Source organism: Delphinapterus leucas, chromosome 2 (assembly GCF_059928025.1).
Source record: "Delphinapterus leucas isolate spDelLeu-1000000601 "Yukka" chromosome 2, BTC_Dleu_Yukka2, whole genome shotgun sequence".
In the NCBI taxonomy this organism is placed as follows: domain Eukaryota; kingdom Metazoa; phylum Chordata; class Mammalia; order Artiodactyla; family Monodontidae; genus Delphinapterus; species Delphinapterus leucas.
In genome coordinates, this window is record NC_143130.1 from 8,422,096 (window position 1) to 8,439,952 (window position 17,857).

Here is a 17,857-nt window from a genome sequence, read left to right on the forward strand (position 1 = left end):
CTCCGGATACTTCAGCCCGACTCCCCACACTTCACAAATGTCAGCTAATTAAACTTTGAAACAATTATACCCGAAAGTGGGCAGAGCTGCTCAGGCTCATTTTCCTAATGGGAATCAACAAGGAGGTTCACGTCAGGGAAGGAGGTGAGAACGGCTCATCTTCCCTCCCGAGGGGCTCGGTTTGGGGGCTGCGTGCGTCTCACACACTCCCACTCCTGCACAAGTCACCCCCCCCCACACACACGCGCGTGCACGCCCCCTGCACTGGGCTCCGTGTGACAGGTGGGGAGCCACGCATTTTTGTGCACACGAAGGAGCCCTTAGGAAGCATGGGCTCCGCTGGTGAAGATTCCAGAGCATCAGCTGACAAGAAACGTTGGCCCTCGGGCCCTGCTTGTGGCTTTTCTCCTTAACATTCAGGTCAGAGAAGCTCAGAGACACCTCCTGTTTTGTCTTTTTATTTACACGACGCTTTTTTTGTTCTCGCCCCTGTTGGACAAGTTGAAGAACAGAAGAGCAGTGAACTTGCAGTTTGGGGTCAGAGTCCCAGTTTCTCCTGTCCTAGCTTGTTTAACTTCTCTGAACCTCAGATTTCTCATCTGTAACTGGAGTATTAATATCTAACTCACAGGGTTGTTGTGAAAATGGAATGAGATAGTAAATGGAAATGAACTCTGTAAGGCATGATCCGAGCCTCAGCTATTTCGTTAGTGTTGTTATGAAGACCTGTAGCATTTCATAGAGGTCTAGAAGTCTAGGTCCTTATTATAGTGGGTGTGTTTTCTAGTCTCCACAATTAGGGGAGAAAAAAAGGACATTTTTGTGACAGGCACAGAAAGTAACAAATCATTTTATTAAGCCCTCCCCCTTGTCAGGGAAAGCTGCTCCTTGAGCAGGAAGATAGCACTGTCTTTTATGACTATCACCCCTAACCCCCTTTTCTCTGTAAAGGTATTCAGAAAGGTCACTGTTCAGAAATCGTACTTGGTGCCGTTTAGTGAATTCTAGTAAAATTTTAATATTCAGTGATGTGGTTTGATGTAAAAAGCTTCATACTAAAACATATCAGTCACCCAAGATCACGTGAAAGTAAAATGGGCAAAAGGCTTTCTGAGAAGCGACATCTAATTTTATGTGCTGGATTTGGTCTTATCCCAAGGGAAAAAAAAATAAGCATTTTGGTCAGGCCAGTAAGCATTTAACTCACCTTGTTCCACCAGGATAATCTGTGTTCTTATTAACCTGGTAAAGGCTAACATCTGCTAAATGAGGAGCTCAGAAAGAAAGGTTACTTCATCCGGTACAGATTCTTTCCTCAATGGAAGAATTTGTTAGCACTTAAGAAAATGTGCGTAGGAAACTGTAATGATTTATTTTGTTACTTAAGCTCCTTACTCCTGAAATGGCAAACTACAAATTGCAACCCTTTAAATCCTTGACTGAAGCCTTTTTAGGATCTATTAAGTAAATGCCGCTATGTCACCCTGTTTTCTTTTCTGAACCTCTGCAGGTTAGGGTGGTAAGCGACTCCAAAGCTGTAGGAGAACCCAAAGGATAAACTGAATAAATTACTCTCCTTTCCTTAAACTTAAGAATTTGTGTTGAGTGCGTAGATTTACTTAAGGTTTATTGCCTATAAAACGTAGATTTAAATTCTATTTAGAAAGTTTCACCTTTACTTCAGGGAGAAAGCCAGGATTAAGATCAAGCGATAAGATCTGGATACAAAAGACTACGGCTCGCTCTGTCCAGACTTGCGGAAGGAGGAGAAAAACTTAGACAGTACCTGTGTTCTTTAAACTTAAATCATTTTGCTTTTAATTTTGGAAAGTGAGGCTGGAGTCCTAGACCGTAGATAATTGCTTCGGTTGTCCATGTGACTTTCGGGATGGAGACCCAGCCGCCTCAGGTGAAAATCTGGACCAAAGAGAGAAAAGTTCCTGTCCGGCTTGCATAGTAGGATCACTTGAGGAGCTTTAAAAAAACCCTGATGCCCAGGCATCACCCCTGGAAATTCCAATTCAAATTAATCTGGGGTGAGGCTGAGGCACTGGCTTTTTTTTTTTTTTAAAGCTCCAGGGTGATTCTAACGTGTAGCCGAGGTCGAGAACCGGTGAGCTAGACTAATTACTGCATGGGCGGTCAAAAAACTTCTCTGCTCATTTTACAGTGCAAGTAGTTTTTTTCTAATACTTATTTATAAATTTCTGTCCAGCCTAGAGGTGCAGATATCAAGTTCAGAGTACAAATATTCTTTATTTACAACCTGATAGGAAATGATCCATATGATGTGCATGTAAAGATCTTTAGATTTTCATTTGTCTTATTTTTAGAGGTGTACTTCTGTAAAAAAAAAAAAAAAAAAAAAGCAGCTATGTCCTGTGGTTGTATTTATCAAACCATATTAACACATGAAGATTTAAGTAGTAATGCCATATTTTCCTACAAAACTTTGCATCAGAGTATTTTTATTTATTTATGTATTTGGCTGCGTTGGGTCTTCGTTGCTGCGCGCGAGCTTTCTCTAGTTGCGGTGAGCGGGGGCTACTCTTCATTGCGGTGCGCGTGCTTCTCATTGCGGTGGCTTCTCTTGTTGCGGAGCACGGGGTCTAGGTGTGCGGGCTTCAGTAGTTGCGGCACGCAGGCCCTGCAGCTCGAGGGCTTCAGTAGTTGCAGCACTCGGGCTTCAGTAGTTGTGGCTCGCGGGCTCTAGAGCACAGGCTCAGTAGTTGTAGCACACGGGCTTAGTTGCTCCGTGGCGTGGGGGATCTTCCCAGACCAGGGCTCGAACCCATGTCCCCTGCATTGGCAGGTGGATTCCTAACCACTTTACCCCCAGGGAAGCCCCCAGAGTATTTTTAAATGGTTAATAAACGTTACTTCTCGAAGGGCACCAATGAGAACTGTAATTAGCATCCTTGGTTCCCTTAAGTACGTAGGCAGCATCGGCACCCACTTCTTGATGGGTGCTTTTCGTCTTTGGAACTCAGACTGTTTCTGGGTCTTACTGATTTGCTCTCCTTGTACAGAATTATAGCCTTCCTCTTTTTCACCTACATGAAACTGAGGCAGAGAGGAGCAGCCTGGTCGGAACCCAGGAGAGTAGTGTGTGGAGATAGTTGATGTGTGGAACAGCATTGGTTTGTGAGGCCGGAGTAACTGGACCTGAAATTGACCGGCAGGCCTGGCCCACATGCTTACTGGTCATTCCTGAATGACGCTTTTGATCAGCTTTGCCCCAGTGACCGTCCTTGCTCAGCCTTTGTCAGCTTTGGCACCTGTAGGCTGCTGGCTACTGATCAGTTTAACCTCAAGTGACAACTGGAATATTCCTGAGACTGGCTTGCCAGAAAGCATGAACATCCACACCGCAATTTAATTTCCGGAGTTCTCAGTTATACAAGAGTGTCATGGGATGCGTAAAGTCACGCTTCAGTGTTTTTTCAGAGCTCATCATCCTTTCCTCCTGTCGATTACCCACCAGCATTTGGAACAGAGTATTCTCTTGGGTTTTTCTGCCTGTAGACCTTTAAGGCTGCATTTGGTTATCTTCAGGTCCAGCGTGAGGTTGATTTCAGTGTGCCTCGTCCTTGAGTGAACCCACTTCAGCCTCAGTTTATGAAGCAAGTACATACTCCTGAGTTAGAGACAAGTGCCTGTACCATATTTTTGTTTGTTGTTCACAGTTGGAACCCAGAACAGACAACAACCCCCAATTTCCCTTATCTGCTCCCAGCGAACTGCCGTCTCGCGCAAGAGAAATAAAAAGAAAAAAGTGCCCCTGAAGACTGTGGAACCTCTCACTGTGAAACAGAAGCCCAGTGCGTTAGAAGCCGAGAAGAAGGCGGCGGCGGCCCCCGAGAATCCCAGTCTCCCCTCGGCCGAGCACACCTCCCCCAGGGAGAACCACATCCTAGGATTCGGCATCGTACTCCAATCACCAGCCTCTGATGTAAGTTGATGTTTTCTGGCTGCTGACGCTAATGTGTAACTTTGCCCTTAACTAGTTCTGCCCAAGAAAACCAGGGAAACTTGCAGAATACACGTGCGAAAGAGGAAAGGAAAACTCTTAGTAATTCCCTTGCCCAGGGTTTTCTCTTCTGAAAATCTTAGGCCTTATTTCCTTAAACATGTTTGCATTCTCTCCAAAAGAAGAAGGGTGATGAAGTTCTGCTCACTAATTTCGTTAACATTTTTAATTTTGAAGCAGCCGTTTTCAATTTCCTCAGCGTAGTGAGCTAAAAGAACATAACTGAATCCTTTGTAGATGGGCGTAAATGAACAGAACCCTACAGATAAGGTCACACCTTTCTAGAAACACAAACTAATAATAAAAAAAAGGGCAGTGGTGCTACTTCTGTTTTATAGATGCAAGCCACACTGCTAAGTAAGTCGCAGTGCCGTGCCACTGAGTCTGTGTAATGATAGGTTAACAGTCTGCAAAGGTTTTTCTATTTAAATATCATCGCTAGAAGGTCGTCGCAACCCAAGATGCTGAATGACATCTAAGACGTTCGTCTGACTTACCATTTTATAGTCACACGGCCATAAACGAACTTCTTCAGTAATGTGCTCTATCGGCCACGGCGTACCCTCCTTGCAGTACCTTGATCTGAGTACACTGATGCCGTGAACCCCAACTCGTTGGGAGAGTTCCTAAAATAAACAAGGATGGGTGAGCTATTATTACCAGATGGTATAGGTTGAGAATCCCGCTGAGAACTCCCACAGGCCTATATAGGATGAGAGTTTGGCCCTACCTCTTCAACTTTAAATAAGAAATAAATTGCTATTTTAAATCAGTTGTTCCTTTCAAGTTGCAGAAAGACGGTCTGCTAGCACGGGTCTTTAAAAAAGGGAGGCAACAAAAAGAATCATCTCGTGACTTGGTTAGACTAGAAAATCATTTGACCTTTTATCCAATCCTTGGCGTGAGGGGTTCCTGTTTATTTGTTTCTTTACCCACGAACACACACACACAATTGTTAAGAAGTTCTTCTAGACTAAAAACTTAGTTTTAAAAAATCATTAATGACGACAGCATTCTACCCTGGACCAGCTGGCTCATTTGATCCTACCCCATTGTTACTGCAGCTGAGGCCCTGGTTTCAAAGCCCACGTGGATCACACATTTGGAAGCAGAGGTAAATGGTTCCACAACACAAAGTACATTCAGTCTGAAGCAGTTTTCATACTGTTACATTTTTCTTGAATTTTTTAGGCCTTCTTTTCTGTGATAGGCATTAATGTATCAGGAGCAGTCATTTGAGTTGTGAAAATCATCTCCTGCGTGAGTCGATCTAATGCTAAGAACTGAACTTGCTCCTTTTTCAAAAATGTTTAAGGTCTAAACGTACTTCAGAGATAAATTGAGAAAGGTCTGTTAAAGGCTTTATGTACATTAGTGAAATAGAATAGAATTTTTCTTATCTTTACCAATACCAGTATTGTAATTTAAATACCAAAAAAATAATTTGCTTTTTATTCATGATGATTTTTGCTAACAAGAGGTATTCAGTTTAATAAAGCACGTTCAGAATTGTCCATGTAAACTCAGTTAGGTGCTGACTGTCTTTGACTGAAGAATAACATGCTTCTAAAGAAAAGCAAAAGCGTACACAGATATTATCTTTCCATCATCCAACTGATATGCCCTTTGATTCATCTATTCCACGGAAAGCGTCACTGCACCTAGAGGACCGCGCAGTGAGTCCCATCATCAGAAATTGTGTCCCCGGATAGTCTTGCTGGCACGAATGAGGCTGGCCCTTTAGGTGACGAGACCATCAGTGCCAAGGCATCTAAATTTAGGTGCCCTTCTAGTCTTCTGTTATTTCTTAGCCGTGAGCCGTTTAAACTTTGGTGGAAGTCCAGAGGAGACAACAAGAAAATAGATCACAATCTTGTAGGAATTATTCTATAAAATCAATTGGAGAAAAGGTAATATAACTGGATTATATATAAGAAGATGGGCATCGTGTATCTGAAGATGGGCTCTGAAAAGTACCCAGTGTTGGGACGATTAAGTCCAACGTTCTAGGACTGGGCGTGTGGCCCGTTGCAGTCAGAGCAGCTGTGTGGCCTGCACCGATAGCAGACGATACAAACACGGGATCGAGTCCGACAGCGAAAGCCCGATGTGTCCTGCCGAGGCCCTTGGGCCTTTTTTATCTTGTGGGCACTAGGGAGCCATTGCAGATTTCAAGTAGAGGAATAATCATACCTGTGTTTAGAATGGAATCTGGAACAGCACTGTGGATGATTGATGAATACAGAAAAGAGACTAGAGGCAAAGAGAGCAGGAAGAAGGTAATTCCAGGCGGCCAGGCAAGAGATGGGGAGGGTCTGTACGTGAGCAGTGAGCCTGCAGGGACAGAGAAATGAGAGGCCCCCGGGGGTGCCCACACAGAGAACCTGGTGGCTCAGGAGAAGTAAGCCCCACATTTCTATCCCGGAAAACGAGGTTGGTTACTAGATGCTACTGATTTCCTTAACTGAGACAGGGAGGACGGAGCAGAAGCAGGCCTTCAGTGCTGGATGGGAAGTAAAAAGAAGCTGAGTGTCCTCAAAAGGTCATTAGACGTTTGGAGCACAGGAGAAAGATGAGAGCGGGAAGCAATGAAAAAAGGACACATAAAACCTGTGCTTTATTGTTTTTTAAATGTAAAAAAAAAAAAAAAATTACTGTAAATTGTTTAAAGTTCACAATGCATTATCTTTTTTTATGCTGTGACTTTTAGAGTCACCCAAATACAAATTTGTGTATCTAGGCACAGGCACGAACGTGAGGGGCTGTAGATCACTGCAGGTAGACCGCCGACCCTCTGACCCCTGACGGGTATCCCTGCTCAGTGCAGAGAAACAGGGAGCCCTAATCAAAACCAGCTACAGTCCAGCACCTCGGAGTGCTGTCAGCACTAAATGACCTGGAGCACATGGGGAAATCCTCTTGCGGTGCCTGGCACATAAAAGGTACTCAGCAGATGGCCAAACGTCTCCATTTGTGTTAAGCACAATATACAAAATCACCTTTTAAAACTTTGGGTCTAGGGCTTGGCGTTAATCAGAACCTCTCCTCAATTTAACTCCTATTTTCTTGTTCTTTCCCTGTTATTCCTCACTGTGCACACATCCCCCCCGCCCAAAGCACCAATATGATTTCAACAATCCTTTATAGAACTTGCTATGCCAGTTTGTAATTATTTACGTGATTTCTTCTCCTTCCCCCTTGGCGTCTCAAGGGCAGGGAATAAATTTTAAAATAATAATAATAATAGCATTAATAGTAGTAGTAGCAGTAGCGTTTGTGGGCTATCCTCTGCCAAATAATTTTTCAAATTTCATCCTTACTCTTTGAGGTACTAGTATTATCCTCAATCTATAGATGAGGAGACGGTGGCCTAAAGGGCTTAAGTAGCCTGCTCAAGCCCACAAAGCCAGAAAGGTGGAGCTGGTTCCCAGACCAGGGCTGAGTGTGCCCTTACCCACTGAGTGCCAGACTTGGGCCCCTGCTCTAGCCCTGTTCTTGAACGTGACCACCGCTCACTAACTGTTCATGAGACGATCGTGACACAAAGGAGACCTGGAAGGTTAGACTATGGCTGTGTGTGCTGTTTACTTGGAAGTCTCTGGGGGAGACCTTCATGGTTAAGGGTGCAGCCTCTGAGGTCCGGATGCCCGGGCTACAAGCCCAGCTGTGTGACCCCAAGCAAGTGCACCCACCCTCACCTCCCTCAGTTTTCTCTCCATAAAATGGGAATGATGATAGTGCTAACCTCAGAGACGGGGCTGGCTGGAAGAGTTAAATGAAGACATCTATGTAAAGCACTTAGAATAGTACCTGGTACGTTTTAAGCACTCAGTAAATACTGGGTCTTTTTTTTTTTTTTTTTTTTTTTTTTTTGTGGTACGTGGGTCTCTCACTGTTGTGGCCTCTCCCGTTGCGGAGCACAGGCTCCGGATGCGCAGGCTCAGCGGCCATGGCCCACGGGCCCAGCCGCTCCGCGGCATGTGGGATCGTCCCAGACCGGGGCACAAACCCATGTCCCCTGCATCGGCAGGCGGACTCTCAACCACTGCGCCACCAGGGAAGCCCTACTGGGTCTTTTTTAAACCTTAGCAGTCCTAGCTAAGTACCTTTATAGGGATAAATATACATGTTCGTTAAGTAAACTTATGTGTACATATACATGAACAAATACACATGAGCTAATAGTGTTTTTAAAAAGAGAGTGGCCAGAAATCCTGCCCCTCTTTGGGGGCAGGATTACTTGACCCATTTCAAGTTAGCACATTAAATAAAATTGAAACCTGAACTACACAGAAGCAAAAGCAGAAACCCCAAATTTCAGATTTAAATACAATATTTAATTCTTTCTTTAGGAGTTCCCAACCCAGTATTCTACCAGTACTCAGACAAGACAGTTGTGCATTTTTTGCAGTCACTGTTTTTCCCTACCTAGTTGGATTTATTGGGCAGATATACGTGGCTTAGGTTTATTTCCTTGTTGTTGCTTCTTGTTTGGCTTGTTCTTTGGCCACGGTGAAACACTAACATCAGGTTTTTTTAAATATTTCAAAATGTTTTTTTAAAAAACATAGGAAGTGTTTTTCTATTTGGTGTCGTTACTATGAATACTTTCCAGTAATCCTAGGCAACACAGAAGTTATCAGAAGATACAGCTGTGGATACCCATCAACTTAAGATAATTTTGTTAATGTTTATGTCATTCTTAAAATAAATAATTTAAAATGCATTGGTGCTTTCAACATAAAGAGCTCCTGAATTCAGAATCTGTTTTCTTAATTTCTTCTTAGCCCAATAAATAAAGTAATCCACTGGGAACTGGTAAAGCAAATCAATCAAGCAAGTGATTTTTTAATTTATTCATCGACACACTGAAATTAAGGCAGTAATATGCTTGAGAGTTTAAGTTCTAGTGCAGACTGCCTGGGTTCACATCCTTGCTTCTCCACTTATTAGCTGGATAACCTTAAACAAGCTACCTAATCTCTCTAAACCTTAGTTTTTGCATCTGCAGGCTGGGGATCACGAAAGTGGCCGCCTCATAGGGTGATGAGAATTAAATTAGAAAACCCATGGAATGCGCGTCAGCCTAGGGCTTGGACTATAGTAAGTAGCGAAGACATGCTAATCGTAGCGCCATTTTCCAGGGCTACTGAAATGAAGTAGTCCTCGCCCTTCAAGTATACCATATGAGGAAAACACATAAACAGTCATCACAGGGTAGTAGGACGTAAGGCTAGCAGGCTGTCAAGGTGGAGCTGGCCTCTGCCCAGAGGGTTAAGGGCTGGCTGTCAGTGGTGGACATCTTCCCCGAGGAGCAGTTTCACTGGAGTTGTGATGCAAGAAGCTAGACTGCAGTGGTTGAAGTCTTATGTGTTAAACATTCTGGCTCAGATAGCTTGAGCATAAATCAAGCCCAAGTCCTCAGTCATTAATTTACCACCTGAGAAAGGACGTTGCTGAAAACATCCCTGAACGACTTGACAGTGTCTCATTATGCAAGTGCATGGAGGCGTGTTCAAGGAGCCAAACTGTATTGTCTTTTTAAAAATTCATTAATTCGTTAATTAATTAATTTTTATTTATTTTTTTGGCCACGCCACGAGGCTTGCAGGATCTTAGTTCCCCGACCAGGGATCAAACCCAGGGCCCTGGCAATGAAAGCACCGAGTCCTAACCATGGACCGCGAGGGAATTCCCCCCTGTGAAATTCTTAGTTCTACCAAAATTTTGTCGAATAAAAATCCATAATTGACTTAATAATCCAGAATTGACTCTTTAATGACTTCCTGTAATTATCATCCTATTCAACGTCCAGTATGTGCTAGTCTAGAGATTACGCCTACTTTTGGATAAACCTCTTGCCTGAGCTTTTTTTTTTTTTTTTTTTTTTTTTTGCGGTACGCGGGTCTCTCACTGTTGTGGCCTCTCCCGTTGCGGAGCACAGGCTCCGGACGCGCAGGCTCAGCGGCCATGGCTCACGGGCCCAGCCGCTCCGCGGCATGTGGGATCTTCCCGGACCGGGGCACGAACGCGCGTCACCTGCATCGGCAGGCGGACTCTCAACCACTGCGCCACCAGGGAAGCCCTTGCCTGAGCATTTTTTACTTGCCTTTTTACACAATGGGTCCACCCACCATGGGGCCTCTGCCCCCTTGATGCAGTGGTTCTCGGTTCTGCCACGTCCCCAGGCCACGCTGTTTTGAGCTGTGCCAGCTGGACCAACGAGAGCAGGCCCGCCTGGGTTCTTGGGGCCGCCCAGCTTATTGGCCATGATCTTGGAGTGGCATTTAATAGACAGTAATGGTAATACTTGCTAAATCTACCTGGAGCAGACCTGAGTTATAGGGAACAATTTCAGTTTTTCTCAAACAGAAGCAGATTGCATTTGCGAGCAAAATACAATCAATTATGAAGGGGTTTTGTGTGTTTTTTTTATTTCATAAACTAAAGCTCATTTTTGTAGAAGTACATCTAGTACACTGCTAAATAAATACTAAGTGAGAAAAAAGGATCATTGTATATGATAATACTATGAACAGAAAGGTTGAATTTATAGCTTTTAAACATTCTTAAAAATTTTGTTATATGTTTTCAGTCCAAATCCTGCCTTTTCATCCATAGTTTTCTTGTAGGTTTCAGTCTTGAGCCAGTCTGAAACTTGACTAGGTAGCAAGTCAAGTGTAAGAACTATTGTGTATAATTCACCAGTTTGCAATTAAAAATCTGGGGCTAATGCCCAAAATGAACATTCACGCACTTCCTTTTACTCTTTTAACCAATGACCACATGTAGCTTTTTACATGTCTTACTGTAATTTGCTACTGACAATACCTTATATAAAACAGCCAATATCAGAAATATTCCCGGTGTGATTAATTTGTTATGATTGCCTTAAAATAGTTTTACATTTTTTCTTTAGATTATATAGAGGAGTCACATGATATGTTCAGAGAGACTTAGGGAAAAATCTCTTAGTCTACCAGGTGCTATGGGATCCCCCCAGCCAAACTAGACCTTGACCCCAACTACTTCTAAGCAAAGGGAGACCACAGTTGAAATGCAGAGAGAAGCAAGATGGTTAGTGTGTCCACAGGCCTGGGTCCAAGAACATTTTCAAGAGTCCTCATGACTACATGCGGTTTTTGCCTCCCGAACTTCACTGGGTGTAAGATGTAACACCACTGGATAGGAAAAGTCACCATTTGATGCATAACTGTGCTAAGTGGCTGAGGTACTGAAACTCGGCAAGACATACATGGAAATCCAAATTTATAGTGGGAATTCAGACTCTTAAAATGGTGACTCCAAGTGTCGTAAATCCTGCCCCATACTTTGGATGTCATCATTTAAAGATCAGGGGCTTCCCTGGTGGCGCAGTGGTTGAGAGTCTGCCTGCCGATGCAGGGGACGTGGGTTCGTGCCCCTGGTCCGGGAGGATCCCACATGCCGCGGAGCGGCTGGGCCCGTGAGCCATGGCCGCTGAGCCTGCGCGTCTGGAGCCTGTGCTCCGCAACGGGAGAGGACACAACAGTGAGAGGCCCGCGTACTGCAAAAAAATAAAATAAAGATCATATTACTTCAGTAATCAATAGAATCTGTAAATTAGTGTATTAGCTGTCTGTCCTCACTCGAGTATCAAATAGTAATTCTGTCAAAGGAAGTGTAGCTTTTAAAACGATACTCATTTGGAATAGTGGTGGTTTCTATCATAGCCATCGCCAGTAAACAGAGAGATCTCGCTTCGACTAGACAGTAAACAAAAAGAAGAGATTCAAGCATACAATTAAAGAGTTTTAACCTGTTTTTAAATATAAGTGCAAAGTTGTGGATCATTACACGGCTGGAATCCACCTGCCATTATATTTCTAAAGTGGGAGAAATAAAAAGGTTTCAGAGTAAAAATTTGAGATCAATCAACCTTGTATCTTTTCTTCATGTCTCAGGATGTAAAGCTCCCCTCTTTTTTTTTTAAAGGAATTGGTTCGTTGCGTTGTGGCCCCTTAGTGCTCACCGACAACCAGCTAAGAAACTTGCATGAAAGAAAGCGTGCGAGGAGCAGGGAGGGGTAGAGACCAGTCACCTTGGCCTCTGCTGCTGGCCTCCACCTAATAAAACTGACTCCTTTGTAAGGGACGCATAGCTGGGCCAGTTCACGTTCCTTGATCTGGAAGGAGCGCTCCAAAATAACAACAACCGTCTGGCAGTAGAAAGTAGAACACGAAGCATCGACAGCTTCTGCATCGGGGGAGCATCTCAGGAATCAAAATGCTACTCTGACCCCATAGGCAGTCTCTCGGTTCCACAGAGACCTCCAGAGACTTAGTTTTAGGGGTTGCAGCAGATGCCAGAAACAGCGACTGCATCTCTCTCCTAAATCCTACCTCCAGGGCCCTGATAAAATGCTATCCTGGCCCCCTAACCAAAACCCCTTCCCCCCTCACCAGCCAAATGCTGCCTAATGGTCTGTACCCCTCTTGTAGCACTTATCGTTCTCCACTTTGTATGCTGGGGGTTTATGAACGTGTCTCGTCTAGTGAGCCCGACCTTAAACTCCTTCCACACGGAGGATGCTGAATAAATATCGATTGATTGAGCCAGGGCAGTGTTCTCTAGGTAGCCTGCTCCCTGAGCTAGCATGGGCCCTGCGGGGAGAAGACTGGCGTGCCGGACCCGGGCAGGGCAGACTCCACACATGCTTCCTTTATGTGGGGATAAAAGACCTCGAAATCAATACTAGTCATTTTGAATGAATTGTTATATAGTGTTTTGTTGATTCTGAGAAAAATCTATCAGGCGCTAGTTGGGTGTTTGGCACTCTGAATGCAGAAGACAACACACATTCTGATGAGAAACACAAACTCCCGACTAAATAAATGCAGTGTGAAAAGTGCCAGAAACATAGTTCGTAGAAAATACTCTGCATATGTGAAGAAAGAAGTGGCTAGTTCTGCCTGGCGGCCAGTTTAGGTCAGAGTCTCTCAAACCGGGTCCAAGTCCTACAAGATGGCTGAATTTTAAACACCCGCTTGGGGGGTACCAGAATCCAGCAGAGATACCTGAACGAGAGAAGATGGTATGGTATCTTTCCCTTTTCTCTCTTGCAAATTTAAGGGCTACTGCACCCCCCAGCCCGGGTCCTCAGATAGCTGTGAGTTGCTGTTTCTACAAAGTAGACTGAGGTCCTTTTTTTTTTTTGTTAACGGCATCCAAATGATACAGGAGTGCTTAGCAAAAATCTGTGCTCAGTTCATTTAGCATAAAAGGTCTAAAGTCAGCCATAGGATGTGCAAAATCAAATTCTGATTATAAATGACACCTCGTCTTCAATTTTGATGGTAGAACTCTCTCAGTCCTAACATTGCTACATCGAATCATTCAGCCAACGCGCACTGAGTGCCGAGTGTACAGCTTCTGTCCCAGGAGTTGGGGGCACAGAAGGTCAGCCTCTGCAGACCTTCACCGGCACTGAGGTGCGAAAGTCAGGAAACCATCCGGCAGCACTGTGTCCGTAGTGATATTTACCAAGCATTCAGAGACCAAAAGCCAAATGGCAAAGTAGAGCGGAGAAGTGAGATGACTTTCTGGAAAATCTAGTTGAGAATTCCCTTTGGGAGCAACAGGGCCCCAAGTCGTCCCCACGTCATCTGATTCATTTAAGCCCTTCTCTGAGCCCTTTACTCTGACCGCAGGACAAACAAAAAGAATTCCTACTCTCCAGGAGAAAAACTAGTCCCAAATCCTCACATTTCTAATATGACTTAGAAAATCTAAAGTAGTACCAGCTTTGCAAAGTTTTAAATATGGTATCTAAGAAAAAGCTTTTATGATACATCCTAAGTGAAGATTCCTTCTGACTTTTTTTCTAACAAAAGTTTACCAACTGCACTTCTTCACCTTAAAGTTATTATTTTAAAGTCGTCGTGTTATAATCAACAGTAAATGACTTAGTAGTTTAGATAATGATGAATGAACTTTTATCTATTTAACAAGAATTTATTGAGTGCCTACAATGTGCCAGGCCCTAGAGATAACAAAGACTGAGTTCCAGGCAACAGGAAGGGCTGTGATCTAATCAATAATTATAATACGGTATAGTAAACACAGTCATATAAGTATGTCAAATAAATAGCAGTGACAAAGCATGCATAGCCGCCTCCTCGGGAAAGAAACAGTTAGGAAAGGCTTTGAAAAGGAAATGGTGTGAGCTGGGTTGAAAGATGGGAAGGTGGGTTGTAAACGTCCATGGCATGTGCATAGAGAATGTATTATCAGTGTCTGAGCTTATGTGGTAGAGTTCAAGTTGAAAGGGCCCTTATAGACCTTCTGATCCAGTATCCCAGTCAGGAAACCCCCAGCAGGGAAGCACTGTGATTGGCACACTGGTTTTCCATTGGTGCTCTGGGATAGAGCTTCAGATTTTCCTCCCAAAAGCAGGGATCAGGGCACCTGCTCAGCATTGTTGTTTATGTATTAGTTGACCTAAGTTTTCACTGGAGGAAAAAAAAAATACAGCTCCACAGCTTAAAACCACTGGCCTAGTGCCAAGAGCATGGGACCTAGAGGGTAGCCTCGTGTTTGTGTCCTTAGGCAAATGAGGTCAAATTATTTACCGCAGGAGAAAGTGATCTGTAAATAGTAATGCACTGAGTATGTCTAAATTAGTTTTAAGTCATTTTTGTTGTGATCTCTTTGGGCCTGTGTTCCCTCCTTTACAAAATGAAGACGTTTCACCCAAAAGTCTCAAGTCCCCTGGGTAGCTCTAGAATTAAATGCTTTGGGAATTATCCAGCTTTCTCTCAACTTTTTCTAAGGACGAGAATGCTTTTCCAGCGTACTCCTTTCCACTGCTTTTGACAAGACTTAATATTGGAATTAGAGCATCTCATTTGGTAAACTGTCACTAGTAATTGGTTTTGTAAGTCGCAAACACTGTCACACAAAGCCGAGGCTGTGTGCTTTGCAGAGTATATGGCCATTGCAAGAGCTAGTGATGTTTTTTTGTTGCACGTATGCCCAAAGTTGGTTGCTTCAAATCTTGCTTTTAATGACATATTTATGTTCTTTTGGTAGCCAGAAGTGCAACTTGCTGAAGGCTTCGATGTGTTTATGCCTAAATCTCAGCTGGACTCTATACTGTCAAACTACACTCGCTCAGGAAGCCTTCTGTTTAGAAAACTGGTGTGTGCATTTTTTGATGACAAGACTTTGGCTAACTCCTTACCCAATGGGAAGAGGAAAAGAGGACTCAATGACAACCGGAAAGGACTAGACCAAAATATTGTGGGTGCAATAAAAGGTTGGTCTGCATCATTTCATTTTACGGGGTCTTCGTTAAGCTTTGCCTTCATTCCATAAAGATGCAGCTTAAAGTGTAGTAAATGAGCTAGAGGCGAATTTAACCTGCCGCTGGCCATCTGCCCACCGGCCTGGCTTTTGGGTGTGAGCTCCCTAACTCTCCGCCCCAAATACCACTAGAATTTGCTATTTCAAGGTGATGTTAATTTGTTAAAATCAGAATTTAAGAGCCAGTCTGATGTGCTGCAGAACTGAAAAGTTGTTCCTTAACTAACTTTGAAAATGAAAGTAGTTTTTCCTTTCAGTCATTTCTAAGAACTTCATCAAAACAGGATTTCTACTTAGATTTTTAGTTGTAAGTAAGAATAAAGCTGTGATGCTCTTTTGAAAAGAAGGTAGAAGAGTTCTCTCCAAAGTTCAGAAGTTGCTTTGCTAGGTCACTGCTTCTAAATATACTTTAAATGGAGGTGATCCCACTGTGAAGCCAGACCCTACTCTGCTCCTTCTGGTTTTGTGACATGGAGTCGTGCCAGTTACATGCAAACAAGTCCCTGGGTCTCCCCATTAACACGTGTGAAGGTGTGTCTGAATCCCACTGCGTTACGATAGCCATGCAGGCGCACGTATGTGTAGATCCTCATTTACAACCAGGTCCACATCCTAGATGTACTGCATATTTTAAATTTAATTTTCCTTCTCATTTATTTCTTACTTTTAAAATGTCCTTGGGACTTCCCTGGTGGTCCAGTTGGTAAGACTCTGCGCTCCCAACGCAGGGGGCCCAGGTTCGATCCCTGGTCAGGGAACTAGATCCCACATAATGCAACTAAAAAAAGAAAAGATCCTGCATGCCGCAACTAGGACCCGGCACACAGCAAAAATAAATAAATAAATATTTTAAAAAATAAATAAATAAAATAAAATGCCCTTACTTAGGACTCTGATAAATGTAATTTTAGGTAACAGAAGTATTTAGATGTGACTTTCAGAAAGAATGTAAATGAATTTGCAAATATAAATACAACTGCCATGAAAATGAAATTTTGGATCAGGCCTCAGTTACACCAGAATCACCGCTCGGGATGTCTCTCCCCGCCTGGGGTTGCCGTGTTGTCTGGCTGTGGACTGACACACAGAGCACTGCCGCCCAACCCCTGGTCCCCCCACCGTGCAAAATGAGTAAACGAATTCAATAGCACTTAGAGGGTACTTGGAATCCCACAATTAACTTTGCAAAATAATACGATTTTTAAATGGAGTTAGCAAGTACCAGGCAGCCTTTGTTCACGGCCAGAAGGACATGAGCCTTCATTAACAGAAAACTTCTCATCCTCCAACAGAGTTTTTTCACTTAAAGTGACAGCTGAGTTGTATTAAGTAAGCTACAGAGATATCACAATCTGTGCCATTTCTGAAAAGAATGATTCAGCCTGAAGCGACACTAAAAACAAGATTACAGAATTTGACAAAGAGTCAGTGATGTAACTAGGACTTGCTGAAGTGAAGAAGGGTCCCATTTGGGTTTAATATGTGTGGCTGGGATTTCTGGAAACATGAAGGGCAAGGCTGCCGATGCTTTTCATGCTGAAGCTTTTAAACATGCTGAAATGTAGCCAGGGATTGTTTTCATTTTCTTTTTTTCCAGGGCAGTATATTAACAATATGAAAGGGTTTGGAAATTAGGGAATCATGAATGACTGTGTTCCATCTTAATGACAGAAGAGTTACCCTAATCATAGATGATAATGAAATATATCATTACAAGCAGACTGATACGGGTTTTATGCTACCAGTTTCCATCTAGACTGGCCATCGTACAGTACTTTGAAAAAGTATATGAGAAACAGAAATAGGAAACATCCCTTGATCATCTTCACAGCCCTCCTCTAAACTGGCAACGAGGGCTCTTCTGCCCCTAATGCATAATAAAGCAGGTTATTCAAACCAAAGAACTTACACTTTTCATACTCTTCTTTTATTGTTGAATGAAACCTGGCATTAAAAAATTCTTTTAGAACAACAAAATAACTTTAAAACAGACAGAAATCCACCCATAAGGCACCAACAACCTAAGGCTACAGATATTGTCTCTTCACTTGTTTACCTGCCGTGTTGATTCACAGAAATATTTCAATTTGACTTTCTTTCCTTGATTACAAAAATAACACATGCTCGTAAAAAATCCAAACCATAAAAAAGCATAGACAGCTGAAAGGCCTCCATCGTCCCACTCTTCAGGGGGTACCGTGTACACTCCTACAATCCTCATTCAAAGTACGAATGTGGCGTCAGGTTTGTCTCTCTTACGAAGACACCCTGTTCATACTGATCAGCCAGCGTTCTTACCTGGTTTATTCTGACAATTTCTTACAAGCGCCCTGAGAAGAAGCTTTGTCTTCCTATTTTTTATTACCTGTTGCACTTCACTGAGAGCTCTACACACAGTCAGGTTTCCATAAATACACGTTGGGTGAGTGAATGGACATAGGTTTCATCTTGGCTTTGCCCTTAATTTATTGACATAATGGGCCT

The 17,857-nt window shown here is 43.2% G+C and overlaps 1 protein-coding gene and 1 non-coding gene across 2 annotated transcripts in view; both read left to right on the forward strand.

Annotated features, from left to right (window-relative positions):
* Positions 1-17,857, forward strand: part of BEND7 (BEN domain containing 7) — a 77,866-nt gene that overhangs the window by 27,631 nt on the left and 32,378 nt on the right. Inside the window, exons 5-6 of the mRNA XM_022580545.3 lie at positions 3,687-3,952; positions 15,101-15,326. Of these exons, the coding sequence (XP_022436253.3) occupies positions 3,687-3,952; positions 15,101-15,326 (492 nt within the window). The remainder of the gene's footprint in view (positions 1-3,686; positions 3,953-15,100; positions 15,327-17,857) is intronic.
* TRNAG-CCC (transfer RNA glycine (anticodon CCC)) lies at positions 16,059-16,131 on the forward strand. The gene has a single exon. It is a non-coding gene; the product is annotated as a tRNA-Gly (tRNA).